At 48.7% G+C, this 22,276-nt stretch overlaps 1 protein-coding gene across 7 annotated transcripts in view; it reads left to right on the top strand.

The window, feature by feature from the left end:
• The first annotated feature begins 551 nt into the window (after positions 1–551).
• The window catches only part of NCAM1 (neural cell adhesion molecule 1), a 91,590-nt gene continuing 69,865 nt past the window's right edge, over positions 552–22,276 (top strand). For 3 of the 7 annotated variants that reach the window (XM_053996925.1, XM_053996924.1, XM_053996927.1), the window contains exon 1: positions 554–688. In XM_053996925.1, the coding sequence (XP_053852900.1) occupies positions 634–688 (55 nt within the window). In that variant the 5' untranslated portion in view covers positions 554–633. Of the gene's footprint in view, positions 689–22,276 lie in introns of all 7 variants that reach the window. The other 4 variants (XM_053996926.1, XM_053996930.1, XM_053996929.1 and 1 more) reach the window with 3 other exon arrangements.

The following is a 22,276-nucleotide window of genomic DNA, read 5'->3' as shown; positions in this document are numbered from 1 at the left end:
CAATACAATACAATACAATAGAATACAATAGAATACAATATAATACAATATAATATAATACAATATAATACAATACAATATAATACAATACAATACAATACAATATAATACAATATAATATAATACAATACAATATAATACAATACAATACAATACAATACAATATAATACTATATAATACAATACAATACAATACAATACAATACAATATAATATAATACTATATAATACAATACAATAGAATACAATACAATACAATACGATGCTATAAATATATACTAATACAATCTCTAGTAATACCGTAATTCGGTAAGAATTACTAACGGCGCTATGGTCATCAGCGCTGCGGTGATAACAGCTATCAATAATCACTTCCCCCCTCGCTCCCTCCCCAGACAAAGCTGCCTCGCCTCCCCTCCCCCGCGGGCACTACTTGGCGTGGCGGAGGGAGCGGCGGCGCGGCGGCGGCGGCGCGCAGGGATCGGAGCGCGGCGCGGGCGCTGTCAGTCAGCGCGGCGGCGCCGGGACGCGCCGGGCGCAGCGAGCGCAGCGGAGCGGCCACCCCGGGCTCGGCTCCCCGCGCCCTCCCCGCGCCCGCAGCCCCGGCGAGCGGCTCGCCGGCCCGCCGGTGCGATGCTGCTGCCGCTCGCCGTGCTGCCCTGCGCCTTCGTCCTGCTGCGAGCCGCAGGTACGGCGGGGGCGGGGGCGCGCCGCGAACAATGGGGTCGGGCGGACCCCGCCGCGCTGCGCGGGGCTCGGCGGGTGCGCTGCGGGGCCGCGGGGTGGCAGGGCGAGGAGGAGGAGGAGGAGGCGGCGGCGGCCGGGCAGGGCTGGGCTGGGCTGGGCTCCCCCGGGGCCGCGGGTCGGTGCGCGGGGGGCGCAGACAATGGGCGCGGAGGGGATGCTGCGTGCGCCGGGGGCGGCGGGGGTCGCGGCGGGCTCGGTGCGCACCGCGAGGATGCTCCCGCGGCCGCCGCCCTCCGCCGGCGGGGCACGGACGCGGCCAGGGAGGGAGCGAGGGATGCGATGGCCGTGGAGCGGCTGGAATAATAAAAGAAGGAGGAGGAGAGAGAGAGGGAAAAAAAAAAAAAAAAAAAGAAAAAAAAAAAAAAAAGAAAAAGGAGGGGCGCGGGGCGCTGCCGTTGTGGAGCGGCCCCGGGCGCGAGCGGTGGTGCGGTGGCCCCGCCGTGGCCGCTCGGTAGCCGCCGGTGGCCGCCTGGGTCGCCACCGCCCGGGTCCGGGAGCGGCAGGTGGGCTGGGAGCGGCAGGATGGAGCGGCCACACCTGCGCCGGCCCCGCCCCAGCCAGCATCCCTGCTCCGAGCTGCATCCCTGTGCGGTCCATCCCTGCTCCGAGCTGCATCCCTGTGCGGTCCATCCCTGCTCCGAGCTGCATCCCTGTGCGGTCCATCCCTGTGCGGTCCATCCCTGCTCCGCGCTGCATCCCTGTGCGGTCCATCCCTGTGCGGTCCATCCCTGTGCGGTCCATCCCTGCTCCGAGCTGCATCCCTGTGCGGTCCATCCCTATGCTATCCATCCCTGCTCCGCGCTGCACCCCTGTGCTGTCCGTCCGTCCGTCTGTCCGTCCCTCCTGCCCGGTGCTGTCCGTGCCGGCGCTCCCCGGGGAGCGCTCCCGAGCCGCGCTGGGCTCCGCCGGCGTTTGCTCCCTGTCCCGTCCTGTGCTGTGCTCCTCACCCCTTGTCCCCCGTCCCTCGAGAGCATCCCGGGCTGGCCGTGCCATCGCCACCTCGCAGCTGTCACCGCGCTTGGCTGGCAGCCCCTCTGGGCTCCGCGCTCTTCCCGGTGCCGTGTCCGTGTGCCCGCGCTCCCCGGAGCTGTCGGTGTGTCCTTGCCGCGTTCCATCCCTGGCTCCATACCCACCACCCTCCCCACGCTGAGGATCTTCATCTCCTTAAGCAATTCCCGCTGCCGGGGCTCTCTCTGCTCCCGTGGTGGCAGTGGCTGTCGCGGCGGACCAGTGCCACCAGTGCCACCAGTGTCCCCAGGGCGGCTGCCAAAGCCGAGCCACCTGTTTAACATCAGCACAGCGCCCACCCTGAGCCGTGCCCGGCTCTCCCAGCGCTGCTGGCTAGCCTCTGTTTAATTAAAAAGAAGAGGAAGAGGAGCGCTAATGAGGGGGTCTGTGCAGTAGCGGGGGGTCCCCGCGGCCGGCCCGGCCACACCCTCGCGTCCCCGGGGCTGCCAGACTGCTCCCTGCGATGGCACAGCCATCGCCTCCCCGACACGTTCACACAGCCTTTCTCAGCTGTGGGAGGGCACAATGAAGCGCCTTGCTTTGGTTTTTTTTTTTTGGGTTTTTTTTTTTTTTTTTTTTTTTTTTTTTTTGTTTTTTTTTTGGTGGTTTTTTTTTTGGTTTTTTTTTTTTCTTCCCGAGGGAAATAAATGGGTGTAAGCAAAAGAAAAATTATCTGCGTATCATCTGTTGCCCCACTCAAATACATGTTTATCCAATAATAATAATTATGAATATGGAGACTGCCTAGGGAGCTGCACAGCTGGAACTGTTAAATCAGCATAAAATGGAGAACACAAAAACCAAATAAAATATTAAAAAGCTAGAACAAAGCAGCAGCAGTGTTTATGGTGAAAACAGCACCAAGCACATCCAGCTCTGCTTTCCACCCTAAAGGATGCTCTGGTCTTGTACCTTCTTTTTTTCCCCAGCCGAGCTCACCAGTCTGTGATGGGGGAGAAGGAATTTTGCTTTGAAAGCTGTGGAGGTGTCAGTGCAAGAGGGTGTTTTATTTCTTTTTATTTATTTTATAAAAAATAAATAAAACATTGTGCTGCTAAAAAAACCCCTTAAGCTTAAATGTAAGAGGAGGCAAGAGGGGAGATATTTATCAGTGAGGAATCCCTGAGGAAACTGTTGTGTGAGCACAGTTGTGGGGTAGGTTCACAACCAAACCATGTCTTTTATGTCTTTTAGAATAATTCCACATTTCGTGTGTCTCCCTGTGGCCTGTGATAGGGATGATTTATTTTATTTAGTCTGTTGTAAAATTAAAACATTCTCTGATAATGTAGAAGCTGATTTATAGACAGAGCAGATGGCTCCTCTCCTTTCATGTACATCCTGAGAATTGTGGTTTCCTCAAGAATAGGGAGGATTTTGTATCAACTTTATCCCCTTGACACATGAACTTGAAAATTCCTGACTTGGCTCTTGGCTGGTTTTTTTTTTGGGTTTTTTTTTTTTTGGGGGGTCTTTTGCCTGTGGGTTTTGCCAGAGGTTTTTTAAAGGACATTTCATACAAGAGTAACTTCACGACTAGCCGGTTTTTAAGTGTTAAACATTGTGGCTGCTCTCCAGGCTGAAAGTGCCTTCACTTTTCCTGGCTGCTCTCCAGAAATGTATTTTAAGGATAGACTGCTCTGCTCTCGGGTACGAGCGCTGGTTCCTCGTGGATGGAGAATGCCATGGGGGGGGTTGATGGTTTTCCTGTTTGTTTGGGCTGGGAGGGCGATGCCATGGATTTCCTGCACGGGCTGCCAGGGAAGCAGAACCAATTGCTGGGGGAGGAGGAGGAGGAGGAGGAGGAGGAGGAGGAGGAGGGGATCCTGCATCTGCTGCCATCACTCTGCGAGGAACAGAGGGATAGCTCGGGGAGGAGACAAAGCGCAGTTTATTTCCTCATTTAAAAGGGTTTTCCTCACTATTTTACACACCTGGTGCTATGAAAAAGGCACAGTTCTGGTTTTTTTTTTTGGCGGGTTTCCTGGGTGGTTTTGGAAGCATCGCTTCTGCGGGGTGTTCAGCTTAAGGTGGGCATTGTGAACCTGCCCAAATGCCTCTGTGAGCAGCCTGGGAGGAGCTGGTTCCTCTGGAATGGTGTCGTGGCTTCCACGCAGGCAATTCTGAGAAAGCTTCAAGGATCTGATGCTACCAGGGCAGCGCTTTGCAGGTGCACTGAAAAGAGGGTGTTTATTTCTTTGTTTATTTCCCAATCCTTTATTTCCCTTTCCCACGGATGTGAAATGTGATGTGAGCCAAGAGGCGCGACTCACTTGTAAATATGGAGCTTTGAAAACGACGAGGAAACAGAATTGTGTTTTCCTTGCTGTTTATAAACTGGGGGAATGGGAATAACTCGGCTGAGGGTGTGTCTGGCAGGGAACTACGGCTCCCAGCAGCTCCTCCTCTCTCCTGGACGGTTCCTTTGCGCATGTTTTTTAGGAATTAATGTGTCGCTTTTCATCCAAAAAAAAAAAAAAAAAAAAAAAAAAAAAAGAGCCACCAGGCAAATAGACTTCGAGCCATCCAAATCACAGGAGCAAATTTGAAGGTCAGCTCGGGGCTGGCTGTGGCTCCTTTTGTTTAGGAAAACACATTAGCATGGAGCAAAGGGCTGGCTGTGCTCGGGGATGGAAATGAGCAGGGCTTGGCAGCAGGGCCATTGTGGGTTCCTGGTGGGGAAATGCAGCTGCTCATTAGGAGCGATGCCTTTTGAAGTGACCCTGAGAGCCAAACGGCAGCGCCTGCTCCTCCTGCCTTCGGGATTGGCTCCGGCAGCCGCCACAGGGAGGTTTTCCTGGGGCTTTGGGTTTGCAGCGTGCGTGGAATGGAGAGAAATAGATCAAAATCAAGGGTGAAATTCAGATTAAAACAAGTGTATGGCTTTAAATCCAGTACTTTCCACTGTATTGATGTTAAGGCAGATAATCCCTCTCCATAGAGGCAGTGATGCAGATTCCAGACCTTCCCAGGGTAAATGACACACACAGGATGGAGTCAGCATCCCTGGAAGTGCCCAGAAAATACGGGACCGTGGCACTTGAGGGCAGGGTCGGGTGCTGAACACGGTGGTGGTGCAGGGTTCACAAGGACATTCGATGGTCCTAAAGGTCTTTTCCGACCTTAACGATTCTCTGGTTCCACGAAAAGCAGTTTCAGGAGGAATTTATTCATGGGAAGGGTTAAACATGGTCAGGGGCTGCCCTGGGAGGTTTGGATTCCCCATCCCTGAGGTGTCCAAGGAATTGCTGGACAAGGTGGGGATTGCTCAGAGCTTGGAGGGCTTTTCCAACCTCAGTGGCTCTGTGATTCCATGGAAAACCTTGTGCCAGAACACGTTGGGCTGTCCAGGGGAGGTGCTGACGTGTTTCAAAATACCCAAGGCCACCTGAAAACTTCCTCAGAGCATTTTTTTTTGGACCCTGTTAGAGCTTTGGCTTCTGAGGTTGCTTTTGGGCCAAGAATTTATGTACTGGAGGTGCTTCAGCAGAATTCTGACTTGGACAAATGCGGGACATCAGCAGCCTCAGTCCTGAGAGCTCCAGATCTCCAGGCAGCTGCCGGAAAAGCTGATTTTTGGGGAACAGCACACAATGGGAGGTTTATCCTGCAAAGCAAGTGCAAATTGCTTTAAGATTCCTCTGAAGAAGCAGCAGCAGCAGCTGTGGGGTAGAGTCACATAGAGCCGTGCTTAAGAGCAGGGGGAGTTATCTGAATTCTTAAACGTGAATAATAATTAGGATGGAGATCTGGTGTTTGCAGCAGAAATCACAGAGCCGTGTTGGGTTTGAGCAAGAAAAAAAATAAGGATGCTTGTGCCTGAAGATTAATGTCTCGAATTCCTCTGCAGAAACAGAGCTGGGGTTGGGAAATGGGGGAGGTTTTCAGGAATCTGTATTTGCCATGTAATTGCTCAGGGTGGGTTCGGTGCCCCCGCCCAGGAATGGAGGCACCAAGGGTCTGTCAGAGGTAAATTCAGGTGGTAAATTCTGGCTGGAGACCAGCTCAGAGAGGGGACAGAGCCCAGGGAGTGGCAGGCCCTGATGCCACAGCCATTCCTGCTCTGGCCCATGCAGGGCTGCAGCCCCAGGTCCTGCATCTGATGCAAGGCAATTCCCTTGAGGCTGCAGGCAGTAATGGGATCCCTGCTGGGGCTGATCCATCCCCTATTTTCATCCCAGATCTTGTGACAGGACAGATGCAGGGGGGTGTTGGGAAAATGGGACTTGGCTGGTTCAGTACAACCCAGGTGGAATAACGTGGAAAAACATTGGGAAATCCATTGAAATGGTCGATTTCTTAAAGTGGGGAGCAGATCTGATTTATTTTGAGTTAAAACAAATGTCCCTCACTTCACCAGGGCATCATTGGCCAGGACAAAATCCATTCAAAGAAACTCTTGGCTGCTTGAGTTGTTCCAGAATTGTCAATCTCATTGTGTCTTGAACAAAAATATTTATGTTTTCTTTCTAGCTGAGTTTTTAAGGTCGTTACGGCCATTGGGTAAATCGGGGTAGGTACTTTCCACAATTTGTTGTTAAAATCAGGCAAGTCAGGTTAATTCTCTGAAAATCCACCTGCTCCTCAGTGCTGAGGCCACTTTTGGAGTGCAGGGTGCAGCTCTGGGCTCCCAGTGCCAAAACAATCCCTGGATTTACTGCAGAGGGACTGGAGGAGCAGCTTGGTGTGAGAAGAAGCTGAGACTGGGAAGAGAAGGCTCGAGGGGATGTGGATGTGGATAAATTCCTGCTGGGAAGGAGTGAAGACAGCCAGGATCTCCCCAGTGATGCCCAGCAACAGAACAAACTGGAATACAGCAAAAATACAGCAAATCCTCTCTGCACGTGTGAAAACACACCAAAATCCCTACTTTTCTTCTTTTTTTTTTTTTTTTTTTTATTTTTTTGGCTGAATCCTGGAACAGGTTGAGGGGAGAGATTGTGGATTCTCCATCCATGGACCTTCAGAACACACCTGGCCAGACCCCTGGTGACCTCCTGGACTGGATAATCTCAAGATGTCCCTTCCAACCCCAATTATTCTGTGACTTTTGTACCTCTACTCTTGTAAAAACAGTCATAATAGAAGCTTATTTGAATATTTAATGTACTTTTCCTTTGTTTGTATTCATGACACTTATCACCCTTGAATCCTTAGGATAAACAAGAATGTTAATTGTTTGTTGCTGGTTTATGGTTAATTATAATTTACCACATTGATTAACTTGAAATATGACTGCAAAGACATGAATGGGAGCGTGTAAATCTGCGTAGAGAAATGGGGAATTGTGTGAAACAAAGGGTTAGAGGAAGAAATGAGCCAGGTAACACATTCAGGCCACGTTTTGGGCAGAGTTGGGTCAAAATCCGTGCTTGAAATTCAGGGTTCTTTCCAGAGGAGAGCCCTGGCTGAGCTGTGGAATTGAGCAGGTGATGAATGATGAAATAAAGTGATGAAGATTTTAGACAACGGAAATAGAAAATTGTTGCCTCCAAATTTGAATGGGTTTTTCCAGATGTTTAATATCTCTTGTCCCAACAGCAACTGTATAAAAAAATACTTTAAATGTTACAGCGACTGCAATAAATTCCTGCAGAATTTAGTTAATTGTCCCCGAAACCAAACTGTAGGATTGTAAATATCCTTGCTTTATGGGAAAAAAAAAAAAAAAAACCCTAAAAATTTATTTCTAAAGCGCAGCTCTTTGCAGCCAGTTCCAAATGCAGCTCTTTTTACAGCAAAGATTGATGTGCATTTAAGCATTCTGAAATTTAAATCCCTTTTTTTTTTTTTTTTCCTAGCGCCTTTACACGTATATTTGGCATATTCAAAGCTGGGTTTCACCGTGCCACCGAGGAGGAGCAGCCAGTTTGGTGGTGTTTGCACAATATTGGCAAACTGGGCTCTAATACGGGGCATTATTGCACAACTGATCAATCAATCAATCAATCAATCAATCAATAAACAAACAGGGGCAGTGGCTGAGGGCAGCCCGGGGCTGGGGGATGCTCGCTGCTCCTGGCCTTGCATGTTAATGACCCTCTCCAAGGAGCTGTGATTTGCATTGTGCAGGCTGGGGGATTGTTGTGCTCAAAAGGGTTTTTATTCCATTCAAGTGGGGCTGGGAGCAGCAGGATCCGGGTTTGGGGAAGGAGAGCCCCGCTCTGCTCCCTGCGCCTCCTCGGGGCTCTGCCAGTGCCAAGCGTTCCCGAAATGTTCCAATGTTCACCCTCACTTGGGGTGGAAAATAAAATACTGGCCGGTTCTTCCGTGGGTTTTGCCTTTTGGGATGTCAGCAAGCCAAGATTGAGGTCTTGATGCCGTTGGGAAACTTGGAAGGGGTAAAGGTTGGGGAAATTCAGATTGTGTGAGGTCGGGAATAACAGGATTTCTCCCAGGTAAAGGCTGGGAAAATGTCAGATTTGGGAGTTTGGGAATAACAGGATTTGTTCCAGGTAAAAGTTGGGGAAATTCAGATTGTGTGAGTTTGGGAATAACAGGATTTCTCCCAAGTAAAGGCTGGGAAAATGTCAGATTTGGGAGTTTGGGAATAACAGGATTTCTCCTAGGTGAAATTCAGGCTGTGTGAGTTTGGGAATAACAGATTGTGTGAGTTTGGGAATAACAGGATTTGTTCCAGGTAAAAATTGGGGAAATTCAGATTGTGTGAGTTTGGGAATAACAGGATTTCCCAGATAAGGGGTGGGGAAAGCTCAGTTCTGTGAATTTGGGAATAACAGGATTTCTCCCAAGTAAAAGTTGGGGAAATTCAGATTGTGCGAGTTTGGGAATAACAGGATTTCTCCCAAGTAAAAGTTGGGGAAATTCAGATTGTGTGAGTTTGGGAATAACAGGATTTCCCAGATAAGGGGTGGGGAAATCTCAGTTCTGTGAATTTGGGAATAACAGGATTTCTCCCAGGTAAAGGCTGGGGAAGTCTCAGTTGTGTGGGTTTGGGGATAACAGGGAATAACACAGCATCCCTCTGGTGATGTGGTTTTATGTACCTCGGAGCAGTGTGAGGTGAGGTGCTAATGAGCTGTGGCTGTGTGAAAAAAAATCCAGAAAAGGGGAGATTCCGGATCCTTTATCTTTGTACAAATCTCAAAAACCCCGCAGATACTGAAACATGGACTTCAGTGAGCAGTAGAGATGTTTCAGTGGGTGATGGTAGGTGTTCTGAAGCAGAAAATGAGCAGATAAAATACATTATCTAGGTGGACACAGACTCACACACAGATGTTCTAGTACAGGAATTCTGTTGCAGTGAGTAGAGAATTGGGCTGTGCTTGTGAGTTACCAGCAGCTCATGTTGTGAAAACTGGTTGTGCCGAAGACAACCTCTTGATGGAAGGAGAAATCTGCATTTCAGACACCCAGTGAGCACAGCAGCGTGCTCCCCAAATGCAAAGCTGTTATCTGGGTTTGTGTTGAATCAATATTATTGAGCTGTTTGCTGAGTCCTTGGTGTCTCTTTGCTTTTGCTTTTCCTCCTTTCATCAACTCCTGGGCACGTTTTCTTACACGTGATTATTCTTGTTCCACAAGGAAACTGGCAGAGTTCCCTCCCAGTGTGAATGTCAGGAGTGGAGTTATGCAAAGCAGCAGTTTCCAAACAGGTGCCCAAGGAGCTGAAAAAGCCTTCAGGGGGGATGCTCAGGCTGGGCTGAGGTTGGCTTTAACCTGGAAAGGTCTTTGTGGAAATGAAACACTGGAGTGGAGCTCTTGGTGTGTTTGTTGTTGTTCTCTGTGTTCAAAATGGTATTTTCTGGGTTTTTTTTGTAGGGAACACGAGGAATTTTTGTGTAATTTGGTAATGCTGTTAAGGCAGCAAGACGGGGAGAGCATTTTTTTTACTCAGTGTTCATTTTGCTGTATTTGAGAGAGAATTGTTGGGTTTTTGTGTGGATGTTTTGGGGTAGGGATGGGTGGATTTTCATGGGGTAGCAGAGCCTTGCCTGTGTCACTGCAGTCAGAAGGAAATGCCCATTTATTTCCCTCATAATTCCCTATAAAGCCCATTGCACTTGCAGTATTTAGAGGTGAAGTGCAGCAGGAAATACTGAACACAGCCAGTGCTGGTATTTCCCTCTCCTGAGAGCTGCCTTCATATTGTTTTTATATTGTTAATATTAATTGTGTGCAAGCTGTGGCACTGCTCTGCTCAAGCACTTAGAGCCCACCTGGGTGTGCTTTGAAATCCTCAAAATGACCATTTCAAAACTTCTTTGGAATCTGTTAGCGTGCCTCACAGATCCCACACAGTCCAGGATCTAGTGAGCAAAATGCCCGCTCATTATTGTAATTGTTATTATAATATTATTATTACAGTGTTATTAAATTGTTATAATTATATTGGAGGAGTTAATTTTGCACTTTTCACTGTGTTGATAGTGAGAGAAAGACATTTATGCGTGGCATTTCAGCAAAATGCAGCCAACAGCTGCTTGGCCAAGGAACTTTTTCAATTCTTGTGAGGCTGCAGGAACCAAAAGAACAGAGCTGGAGTGTTTGCAGTTGTGTTTGCAGCAGATAATCCCCCCAAGCCCAGCGTGCTGCAGGGCTGGAGCAGACCCACGGAATTACTGCACACTCCCTAAATCCTCCTGCACTTTAATCTCCCCATGATCTCTGGGAAGGCTCGCAGTGTTTATTCCCTTTATTCCATTTATTCCATTTATTCCCTGCTCCCTCCTGGCTGGGCTTTGTTGGGAATGGAGGGAATAAAATTTAAATTTATTTATTGTGGACAGTTTGGAACAACTTTTTTTTTTTTTAATTTTTTTTTAAATTTTTTTTTAATTTCATATTGATTGACTTCTGGCTTTGCCATGTGTTTTATTTGGGGATGGGCTTTGGCCATTTCGCTCTCTGATTTTTCTCCATTTCTCTGTAAAATGAATAGTTGGTGAAATACAGGCAAACTTGGAGTAGTTTGTGCTTCATGGACAAAAACAACGTCGTGCTGCAGTGATTGTTTGTAGTTTTAATTTCCCACTTCAGGCTAGCATGACTATTAGCTCCAGAGTGAGAAATACCATGAAATATTTCTGTTTAGAGTAAAAGTTATTTAGCATAAATACTAGTAAATAAAAAGTTATTTAGTTAAATATATATTGAAAAGTTATTTTTTGTCTAGAAATGGGTGTTTCTGTTGGTAGGATGCTTTTATTCCTGGCATAAAAGGTGGGGTTTTTGTGGTGTGCAGTTTGGTTTTGCACAGTAGATAAATCCTGCTTTTATCCAGTCCCAGGGAATATCCAGGGAGGAATTTTTCTCACCTGCTCACAGGTACTGAGGGATCCCTGTGAAAATTCCAAGTGCCTGCTTGAGTAGAGATCCGTGTAAATCTGCTCAACGACCATTTATTTTTAAATAAATGACTTGTGCTGATCTTCGTTACACCTGGTGAAAAATCGGGGTTTTAATTGAAAGAGAAAATGTTTTTGTTTTTTTTTTTTATCACCCAGGCCCTGCCTTGCTGCTCACACTGCAATTAATGTGACCTGCTGCTCATTAATGCCTTGCTGTGGGTGGGGAGGGAAAAGCACAGAAATTCACATTTCAGCAGTGCTCTTTTCCTGCCTGGATGCTCCCAGCTCTGCTGGAGGAGCTCTGGGAGGCTTCGAACCAATTTCTCAGCATTTTGTGCTGCCCCACACTTAGGCTCTGTTGTAAGAACAAAAATCTCCACCCCATCAGCAAAGCATTGAGCAAACCCAGTCCTGAGGTGGTTTTTTTTTTTTCACTCAGTCTCTCTTCCAGGAGAAAACTGCACTTCAGACCCTTTGATTGGGCTCTTTTTTAAAGCACTCAATTTCTGCAGCAGCTTTTCCCATTATTTTACTAAGGAATCATTGAATATTCAAGGTGAGAAGGTGCCCTTGGAGCAGTCCCTGGAGTGTTTGCCTGGGTTTTTTCTTGTGTTCTGGGCAAACACACTTGAGGCATTTCTGCTTTTATCAATGGCAGTGGTTGGTGTTTGCTGATAAAACAAATAGAAATAAATGGTTTCTGCACAAAGCTTGTGGGATTGCACCGTTTGAATGTGAAAATAATACCTGAGGGGAGATGGGGGAACTCAAAAGGCTGGCCTTTAGGAGAGACTCTCTCAGTGCTATCTAATACCAATAAATTAAAGCTTTTTTTGCTTTTTACTAGGTGTGCTTCAGTTTCTGGTGACCTGTCTCTGTTTTAGTTACATTTTACCCGTTAATCCCCCCCCAAAAAAAAGGCTGAATGTGCCAGAATGTGCAGATGAAATCCCAAGTGTTGCAATCCCCATGATTTTGGTTAAAAGGAGCCATTTTTATGTGAAGAATCCTTGCTTCATGAGGCTGGATCTAGACTCAAATGAGCCCACAAAGCCGTTGTGAACCATTTTTGTTGTGTTCAGCCCTGAATTTCAGGCTCTGCTTTGTAGCTGCAGGCGCTCTGGCAGGTCTGGAGGGTGAGCAGTGCCCTATTCCAAAGCTTCTGTGTTTTCCCAGGAGCTGCTTTTTATCAACCTCAGTTGGTCCATCCAAGCAGCCTCGAGATAAAAACAGCAAATTTTTAAAACACTCCTGCTTTGGGGCGTTCAGGCCCTGAGTTACTGATGGGCTCTGCAGTGTCCTCTGTGTCCAGAAGATTTATTGGGTGGGATTTATTATTTCGTGGCACATGCAGAAGTCCCTCCAAGCATTCAAGAAACAACAGATAAAGGTATTTTCTTATCAGGTGAGGCGTTCTCTTATCTCCTTTTCCTTGAAGATTGGGGCAGTAGTGGGACGAGAGGAATTCAGCTGGAGTGGTGAGTGAAAGCAGTGCTGCTGATTCCCTTGGAATTTAGCACTTTAAATGGATTAGAACTAAAAATATCCCTGCCTGGCATTGCGTCAGATGCAGGAGCCTTTCAGAGGCTCTGCATTTCCACGTTTGATGGCAATTTCAGAAGATTCCCACGTTGGAGCTAAGTGGGAGCCAGGATTCTTCACTGGAGCAGCAGTGTTGGGAATAATTGTAAAATTCCTGGGGGCTGCTAAAGTGGGAGCCCACAGAAGCAGCGTTTGGGAAGGAAAAGGTGATTTTTGTTCCAGACAAAAAAAAAAAAAAAGGGATTTTTGTTCCAGACAGGGTGTGTAATTCTCTCCTTGGACATGTGGGAGCCTTGAGAGGAATTGGTTGGTGACTTTGGGGTGGGACCTTGCAGCATCTGGTCCACATCTCCTGGTCAATTCTATTGCCAGTTAATTCACTGCTAGTTTGGGTTTTTGGTTAATAATGGTGTGTGAACCCTGCCTTAGGGCTTGTAATCCCCAAACCCAGAAATGGCACTGTACCAATGGAAAGGGAAGTAATCACGTGTTGTGCTTACCTAAAAGCCTGGGATTCACTCCCACAAGGGAGGGGATCTGGATTGAACTTGTGTGCTCCTGCTTTGTTTGGACAGATTTGACTCTCCTAGAGCAGTGGAATGAGCTCAGTGCCCTCATAGAGGGGCGGGACCAGAGAAACACAGAATCCCACAGTGCTAATTGGGGTGCTTTTAATGAATTGTGGGGGCACCACCGTGTTAAACATCCTCGTGCATTGTTAGTTCCTGAACTGCTGGGAAATCCCCATCAATCAGCGCAGAATGGTTCCCCTTACACTGAACGTTTTTGGCCCATGTTTTGTGTAACTGCAGAGCTGCTGGCTGCACACTCAGGAGCTCCAAAGGTGAGTTTCTGCTGATGCTGGAGGTGTGTTTTGGGCTCCAGGTGTTGGTCCTGCAGGTTTGTGCAAGGTGAGGGGAGCTGAGCAGTGTTAAACTCGTCAGTGTGATGGATCAGCTGCCTGCACTGCAGGGAAGGCTCTTTGAGAGGCTGTAAATTCCAGACAGGTAAGATTTGGAAGCTGTCATCCAGGTTAACATTTTGGACTCCACTAGATGGCACTGATTTATTGTGCTGTTGACAAAAAAACCATCAAATGCAGTGGGAGACTTTTATTTTTTGAACAGGAGCCATAAAGGAGGTGATGAGGATGCTCAGTATTTATCTGTTTGTCTGCTGGGTGCATTGGTGGTTTCCTTCATGACCTCCTGCTTCTGAAGTGGAGTTTTGGATGGGGTAGGCCAATCATGGGCATATCTTTTAAATATTTGGCACTGGGAAGACATCTCTAAATAAATACCTGGTTTTTCTTATCCTCTTTGTGTTGAAGGAAGAAGCTGGGCCAGCGTTGGTGCAGGCAGCTGGGTTTGCCATAATTGTGTCTCAAACCATCACAGAATCCAGGATAAATATAAATTCCTTCTCTTTCTGATAACAAAAGAGTATTCCTGGTGGGTTACAGTCACACAGTGCCAGTTCTGGTTTAGACCAAAGTGATTTCAGTGTGGTGGTGCTGGAGGGCACTGGGTGGGAGCAAATAAATAATTATTCCAGCTCCAGGGGCAGAAATGGCCACGAGAGCTCTTCTGGTAAATTTGGTGCTCAGATTCTCCCCAGGACCTTCAAACTGCCCATTCCCAAGTGCTCTTATCTGCCCTCACAAAGCCAGAGCCCCTTTCTCATCTTCGCAGGGTGAGAACTCCCTGGTGTGGAACTCACTGAAGGCAAAACCCCCCCCAAAACAAGGGTGGAAGAGCAGGGAGCTACCCCAGGAATCTGTAATTCCATCTCTTCTGCCTTCTCCCTGCATCCCCTGTGCCACCACATGCTGCCCCTGAAGGCATCTCACATCCCACCCGGCCCAGGAGATGTTCAGGATGCTCCAAGAGGAGGAACCTGGAGTTGGGCTTGGTTCCACCTCGTTCTGCTCCCGTCATCTCCTCTCCCTGGCAGCTGAGGGGGAGCTGAGCAGTGCTGCAGCCTGGCCTCGCTTGACTTCAGCACTCGTGGGTGTTTTAATCTGGTGCCTCACGAGAGAAGTTGTTCCTGCAGAGAGTGTGCAGCTCTCCCTCCCTCCCTCCCTCCCTCCCCAAAGCCAAGCCTGCCCGTTTCCTTGCCTGCCTTTCAAGGGATTTGCAATGAAGTGGTTTTCCCAGGAGATCAGCCTCCCTTTTCCATTGGAAAGGTCTCTTCTCTGCCTGCCCTGTGCTTGGAGGGATGAAGCCTTTCAGGAGCCTCAGATAAGCACAGCAGTGACTCCAGAACTCAGCATTTTGTAGGTGCTGCTGGTTCCTCCAGCTGCAGGTTTTGGGGCAGTGTGTGGGGTTGCTGCAGCTCTGGGTGATTCCCTGGGGAATTTGTGTTTCCCCCTGCCCAAAAGCTGCGTGGAGACGTTGGCAGGGGCTCAGCAGCCAGGGCACTGCAGCGCTGCAGGGAGGGACTGAAATGCAGTTTTGTGCAGCTGGAGATGTTTGTGGTGTCAGTGCCACAGAACTGGCACTGGTGTGCTGATGGTCTCTGTCTCCTTCGGGGTTTCTTGGTGGTTTTCCCTTCTCTCCTCTCAGACTGGAGGTTCAGTTGTTAGTTTGCCTCCAAGTTCTTAATTAGTGATGGTTCTCAGGCACAGCTCACTGCAGTCTGTGGGACTCCTTCCTGTGACATTGACTGGGTTGGGTTTTTCTAAATTTTTTTTTTTCCTTTTGACACCACGAATTTTTACATAAATTTATGAATTTTACCCTTGGTGGGGAAGTGGTGAGGTGCCCTGGCTTTGAATTAATTCCTAATGCCATTGTTTCCTAGCTCTGTGATTTATGTCTATTCCGTTTCATTCTGGGGTTAATATATTATTAATTCCTAATTCCATTATTTCCTGACTTTTTCCCATTGCCATTTTTTTTTCTTTTTTTTCACAGCGTTTGTCTCTTGTTTGCTGCGTGCTGAAGCTTTGATATTCCTGGATAAATGGATTATCAATAAATTGATCATGTGCAGTGCTTGGGAACAGGCTGGCTGTCCCCAGGGGCAGATGGGCACCGGGTGTCTGCTGTCCCTTGGCTCTCACAGATCTGGTTGCAAATTGGCCCAAGAAGGGGATTTAGGGGAGCATGGCAGGGGCTGTTGGGTTTGTGCTGGTGGGAGAATCAGGCAGGGCTGGCTGGGGACTCCAGGCACCGTTTGCTGTTCTGTTTTCCAGCACAGAAGGTGGAATAGTAATTTATTATCTGACATTCTTGGCAAACAGATGGAAACCACTCTGCTTGTGAATTTGCAAGGGAAAAGATTCTGGGAGCAGGCTTTGCATATGTCCTTCCCCCCTTGGTTTTTGTGCATGCTTAGGAAAACAACAATGAAGTCATTCCTTGTTGTTGGAAGGAAACTTGTGCGGCGTTCCCACTCCTGCTGTCGAGATGGATAAGAGAGACATCCACTCATGGCAGATGGATGGAAGAAAAGGAAATAAAATAATAGCTGAAAAGTGCAATGAGCTCTGCGAGTTCTGCTTGGTTCTCATCCCACATTTGCATTTCTTAGTGTGGAATAAACCTCTATTTGATGGAGAAGAAAGGGGAGATGTTAAGGCTAAAAACAACGAATTAAGAAGTGAGCAGGTGAATAAATGGCTCAGGATCAGTGAGCAGTCAGCGTGCCCTTTGCAGCAGTGACATGTTTGTGTTGTAGTTTGCCTTCGTAGTTTTCTTCAAGAGGGCAATTAATTAACTTGTTTCTTTGTTTTGGTGAGGTTTTTGCCTTTAGTGAGTTTCACACCGGGGAGTTCTCACCCTGCAAAGACGAGAAGGGCTCTGGCTTTGCGAGGGCAGATAGGAGCGCTTGGGAGCGGGGATTTTGCAGCTTTGGGCGATGAATTGCCCTCTGGGCGTGTGCCCTGTGCTCTCAAGGCTGTGATCAGGCGCTGCAGAGGTTCCTAAAGCACTCGGGTTGTTCAGGAGCAGCAGCAAGTGGTTGTGACTGGGTCTGGAGCTTTTCCCCTGTAAAATCCAAGAGCCTGGAGAAGGCAGTGGAGGGAATCAGACAGATGGGCTTAACCTAAATCCCCTGAATTCCCTGGGGACACCTGGCCCAGGCTGCTCTCCTGGCTCGGAGCTGCTGTGTGAGGTGTGTGAGCGCTTCATTCAATATCCAGGGTACATTAAATGTCCCTCGGGGCTCCTGGAGGGGGAGAAGCTGCTCACAGGGTCAGGGAGCCATAGAGGCACCAAGATCTCCTGATTCCTGGGCAATCCCAGCAGAAACCTGGGAGGTTTCCACTTACAGCTTTGGTGACAGCTCCAGGGAATGTTTGGGTTTCCCTTCTAACTAAAAAAAACCAGCCATGGCATGAAGGTTGACTGCAGATAAGCAGGAATCTCACATCCATGCATTAACGGTGCATTCCCGTTTTTCACATCAGCCACTTGGATCTCTCCATCTCATCTGTAGTGGATTTTCACCGTCTGAGTGTTCATTCCAATCTCTGCAGCTCTGCCTTTGTGTCTCCCATCATAGCAGGACCCATTATCTCTGAATTCCACCCCCGAATTTCTTCCTGCGTGGCCTGGAAGAGGCGGAAAAGGGAGATGCCAGCGCAGAGATTCCCCGTGAAAACAGCTCCTGCACGAGCCCTGCCTGACCCGGGGCAGGTTCCTGCTGCAGGAGCAGAAAATCCCATCTAAATCCTGGTGCCACTGCCAATTCATCAAAGCCAGGCACGACCCCCGGACTCCTTGTTCTGGTGCCCGTTAGGAGCAGCTGCATGGTGGACTTTGATGTCCTGGGAGGACAATGGGATCACTGTTCCAGCCCCAAACCGCCTCTCCTTGCTGTTCTCTTTGTCTGGGGGCTCCAGCAGTGGGGAGGACGTGAGGGGCAGCACGAGATGTAAATCTCTGGCAGGAAATTGCTCACAAATGCCATCACTGGGACGTCAGGATTCGAGCAGGGGATGCACTTGGAAGGCAGCAGAATTTTAATGCTGGCAGATAAATGAGGATGAAGGGGAAAATTGTCCTCGTTGAAGAGGGGAAAATCCAGCTTAATTCAGAGCAAAGTGTAATTAAGGGGGAGAAAACTTCTGGCATAGATGGAGAGAGCTGAGAGATGGCAGGAAAAGTTCTTGTGCACGGATGAAATGTCTCTATTTCTGTCTGGTTTTTCTAGAGAATGTGCCCACGTTTTCCTGGGGTATTTGATGAAGTGGACACCCAGCAGGTTTGGGTAATCCCCTCCTGATTTGTGCAGCGAAATCTGAATTTCTGCAAAGCGAGGTGCTTGAAAAGCAGCGAGAAAAGCAGAGGTGGTGGATCCTCGTGTTCCTGAGGAGGAGGAAGGAATTGGGAGGGATGGGGATGGGATCATGGGGTGACAGAAGCACCATCCCAGTGGTTTGGTGTGAGACAACACTTCCAGATGTTTCTTCCCCTTCTCTCCCTTAAAGCTCTCATTATTTCCCTCACTCCCCAAACCCGTGGCTCATTAAGCTCAGAGATACATTCTTATTTCTGTTTTCCCCATAATTCCGTGTCAGGATCCCAGTGAGTCACCTTCTCCGAGGGTTTTTGTTGCTGTTCCCTAAATGACAGCAGTGACTGAATTCCTGCTTCCAGGCATGTAGGAGATCCCACATTTCTGCTGCCATCTGTTACCAAACTTTGCGGGTTTTGTTTTTCCCAGTTTGCAGCAATTTGAGGGAGAGTAGGGGAAATAGAGCAGGTGATTGATTAAAAGGAGAATTCAAGTGATGCAAAACATTCCTGTAATGACCAGGAAAAGAAGAGTGCCTGGAGTGCGGGGCTTTAGGAAATCCAGCAGCCTCTGACAGAAGATGATTTTACTCCAGTACTCTGCCTCTCTTCACCCTGTCCTGAACCAATTTTCAGTTTATCTCTTTATTTTCAATGGTGTCTGGCTGTAATTGCAGCTCATTATCTCTGTTGTGATGCAGGCAGGGGCGAGGGTGTCCCAGGAGGTGCAGGCTGATAACAAAAATCACCTTGGGAGTGAGCTCTGAGTGCCAGCCCGGCCTCCAGAGTGCATTTTTTTAATGAGCTCACCCCGTGGAAAGATCCATTGTTCCCTGCACAGACAATTGCTGGCTTGTGCTGTTGGCAGTTCTCTGCTTGGGCACAATTCTTGCCTTCTGTGGGAATTGTCCTTTGGGTTTGGCTTTTTCTTCAGCAGAGACAAAAAAAAAAGGAAAAAAAAAAAAAAGGAATAAAACCCCCATCGAAATACATCTTTAATTATTTGTGTTTTAGTGATACAAAGCTTCCACTTCATTATGTGATGCTTGGAGCAGACTTTTGAACATGGATGAGCAAACAACACTTTGTGTTTTTCCCACAGGGAAAGAAAATGTTTCTTAAAACTGAAATCCCCCGTCATCTGTGAGTCAGGGCTGATTTTAGGAAGGAGTTGATTGGACATGAATTACGTAGATGCTACTCCAGAGTTGAAATTATCTCGGGTTACTGTGGGTATTTTTATCTGTGCAGCTGCAGGATTGAAGGCAGAACTGTGCCTACAGCTCTGCTTTCTGTAAAGGAGAATTTATAACAGAACATTTTAATCTTTCCCTTCACATATTCAATTAGCAAGCTTTGATTTCTATCTTTTTCTGTCACGCAGACAGATTCCACCTGCACTTTGGATTCCCTGACCACGCTGACTTAGGCACCAAATCCTTTTTTCCCTCATTGCATGAAGAGTGTGTGAATTCACCGGGCACATCTGTCCCCAGATGTGAGGGCCAGCTTTGGTTCAGGGTCGTGCTTTTGGCTCTTTCTGCATTGAGCCTGGGATTATTTTAGGTATCTCAGAGTGGAACTGTGCTTAAACCTGAGAGAGGAGCAGATGGATCTCAGCTGGTCCCATGTGGGGGCTCCTGGGGCTCCTCAAAGTCTGGTTTTGTACTCCCTAAACCCTTTTATCCTGTTACAGCCTTGATTTTTTTTATTTATTAATATTTTTTTTTTCCTAGAAGGCACAGGACATTTATTAAGAGCTGTGAATGATCCTGTTCATGTGTTTTTGGAGCCTTTGGGGAAGAGCAGCCTGAAGCTGTTCCTTTTGTGCTTGTCACCTCATGGATGTGCCAGTGAGTGTCCAGATGCAGGGAATGATGGACACGGCAATCCCAGGGCAGCTTTGCCTGCTCTGCCCCGTGTCAGGAATTATTAGCTGTGCTGAGCATCCAATCCATCCAAATCCAGCAGCTAATCCCGTTGTTTAAAGGAAATTTTAATGCTGCACAGTGTCAGAAATGTTTGGTAGCACTTCTGAGCTCGTTGTGTGGCTCCTGAGGGTTTTGGTTTAGCTTGAGTCGCCTTCAGGATGATTTGGTTGGCTGGAATGTCACTGGGACCGGCCTGGGTAAAGGCATTAAATCAGTGTGGCAGTGACAGCTCTGGGGAGAGCAGACCTGGCTGCTGCTGCTGGGCTGGAACTCAACCAGCTGAGCATTACTGGAGTGCAGAAGGTGATCTGAGCAGCGTCAGTCAGAGGAAAATGATGAACAGCGAGTAGCTGTTCTTTTCAAAAAGCCCTTGCAGGCCTCACTGGGTGTTCTCAGTGTGGCAGACACAAAGTCTGGGAGCAGGGAGTGATTATTTGCTGCTGGAGATGTGTCTGTGTACCTGACTGATGTGCCCACAAGAGCAATCCCTCACTTAGCAGCGAGGAGATCAGAAAATCCAAATATCTTTGTGCGGGTTCAGCCCGGAATGAGCTTTGCTGAGCATCCCCAGGGGGTTTCCAGGGTCCTGGGAGTGCTGAGCATCCTGCACTGCTGCTGGCTCAGCCTGCAGAGGCTGCTCCTGATGGAGCAGCTCCTGATGGAGCAGCTCCTGAAGGTGGGGAGAGCTCTGCTGGCCCTGCCCCTGCTGCTGCTGCTGTGGGGTCCAGAGCAGTCCCCTGGGATTGTCACATCTCAGTGGGGCTGTGTCCTGCACCCCAGGGTCTGTCCTGCACCCCAGGTCTGTCCTGCACTCTAGGGGTCTGTCCTGCACCCCAGAGTTTGTCCTGCAGCCAGGGGTCTGTCCTGCACCCCAGGGTCTGTCCTGCACCCCAGGGTCTGTCCTGCACCCCAGAGCTTGTCCTGCACCCCAGGGTCTGTCCTGCACCCCAGGGTCTGTCCTGCACCCCGAGATTTGTCCTGCACCCCAGGGCTGTGTCCTGCACCCCAGAGCTTGTCCTGCACCCCAGGGCTGTGTCCTGCACCCCAGAGTTTCTCCTGCACCCCAGAGTCTGTCCTGCACCCCAGAGTTTGTCCTGCACCCAGGGGTCTGTCCTGCACCCCAGGGTCTGTCCTGCACCCCAGAGTTTCTCCTGCACCCCAGAGTTTCTCCTGCACCCCAGGGCTGTGTCCTGCACCCCAGGGTCTGTCCTGAACCCCAGGGGTCTGTCCTGCACCCCGAGATTTGTCCTGCACCCCAGGGTCTGTCCTGCACCCCAGGGTCTGTCCTGCACCCCAGAGTTTGTCCTGCACCCAGAGCTGCTCCTGGCTCCAGGTGTCTTGTCCTGGCTGATAAAATGGGATGTTCCAGGAGGGGCACTTCTGCCCACGCTGGGTTTTTTGCTCCTAAAAAGCAAATCCCAGCTGGGAGCATCCTGCAGAGCAGGTCCTGGGTTTCTCACTCGGTGTCCCTTCGAGCATCCACCTGCAGAGCCTGCTCTTGACTAAAATGTGCATTAAATCCGTTGTGTTTCCCTGGATATCCTGCTAGGAGAGCTGCTATCACCTTTCATGACCCCGTGAACCCTTTTGGGAACATTTTCTCTCCGTGTTGTTCTCTGTTTCTCAGAGAAGTTCATGCCATCGTTACATTGAGTTCTCCACCTTCAGGTGCTTCTGGAAAACTCTGTGGAGATTCAGGTGGCCACACCTGGCCAGGATGTTTGTTTTATGGGATGTGGATTTCAGGGGCTCCTCTGGGAAGCCAGAGCACCCCAATAAAAACCCTTCTCCCTGGGGAACCTGAACCCCACGGCTGAATTCCTGCCTTCCCTCAGATCCACAAGCTTGGCCCAAAATGCCATTTTTAAAATCCGTGCTCAGATGATGTAAAATGAGCAGGAAAACCCTGCTCAGCACAGATGCCCTTTTCCAGCACCGGCGTTCCTTGTGCAAGGAAAACCATCCCATGCAGCCAGAGGAGGGAGAACCGGAAATTATGGGATGGCAGCAGTGCTGTATAGGAGCCTTTCACTGCCTGCCCACAGAGCACTTCCAGAAAAACTTGGAGCCAGCACTTCCCTTGGCAGCAGCTGCTGGAGTTTTTATTTTTTTTTTTAAGTTAATTCAAATTATCATCTCCTGCAGACAATCCTGACTCAATGGCCTTGGTTTAAGACTTCTCCAGACCAGGCACACGAGGCTGTTCCCATTGGATGTGAGCAGCTTAAATCCCTGGGAATCCTTGATTGTGGGGAGGCTTTTGGCAGTGCTGGGAGTCGATTTATTGGGTTTTTTTTTCCCCCCCAATAACGTGATGTTGCTGGAATTTTCCATGAGTGGGAAGGCCTGTCCTTAGATATCTTTTTGGGAAGTTGTGTGGTTGAGGGGGTTGGGAGCACACCCTGAAATAAGTGACAGGAACTGGAATATCTGAGTGGAGTGGGGAGGCAGGTGAGTCCCTGGGAATGGGATATCCCTCCCAGTATCCCTGGGC

The sequence above is a fragment of the Vidua macroura genome, chromosome 22, assembly GCF_024509145.1.
Source record: "Vidua macroura isolate BioBank_ID:100142 chromosome 22, ASM2450914v1, whole genome shotgun sequence".
Classification (NCBI taxonomy): Eukaryota; Metazoa; Chordata; class Aves; order Passeriformes; family Viduidae; genus Vidua; species Vidua macroura.
Note: the sequence above shows the minus strand (reverse complement) of the source record. Positions and strands in the feature narration are given on the sequence as shown.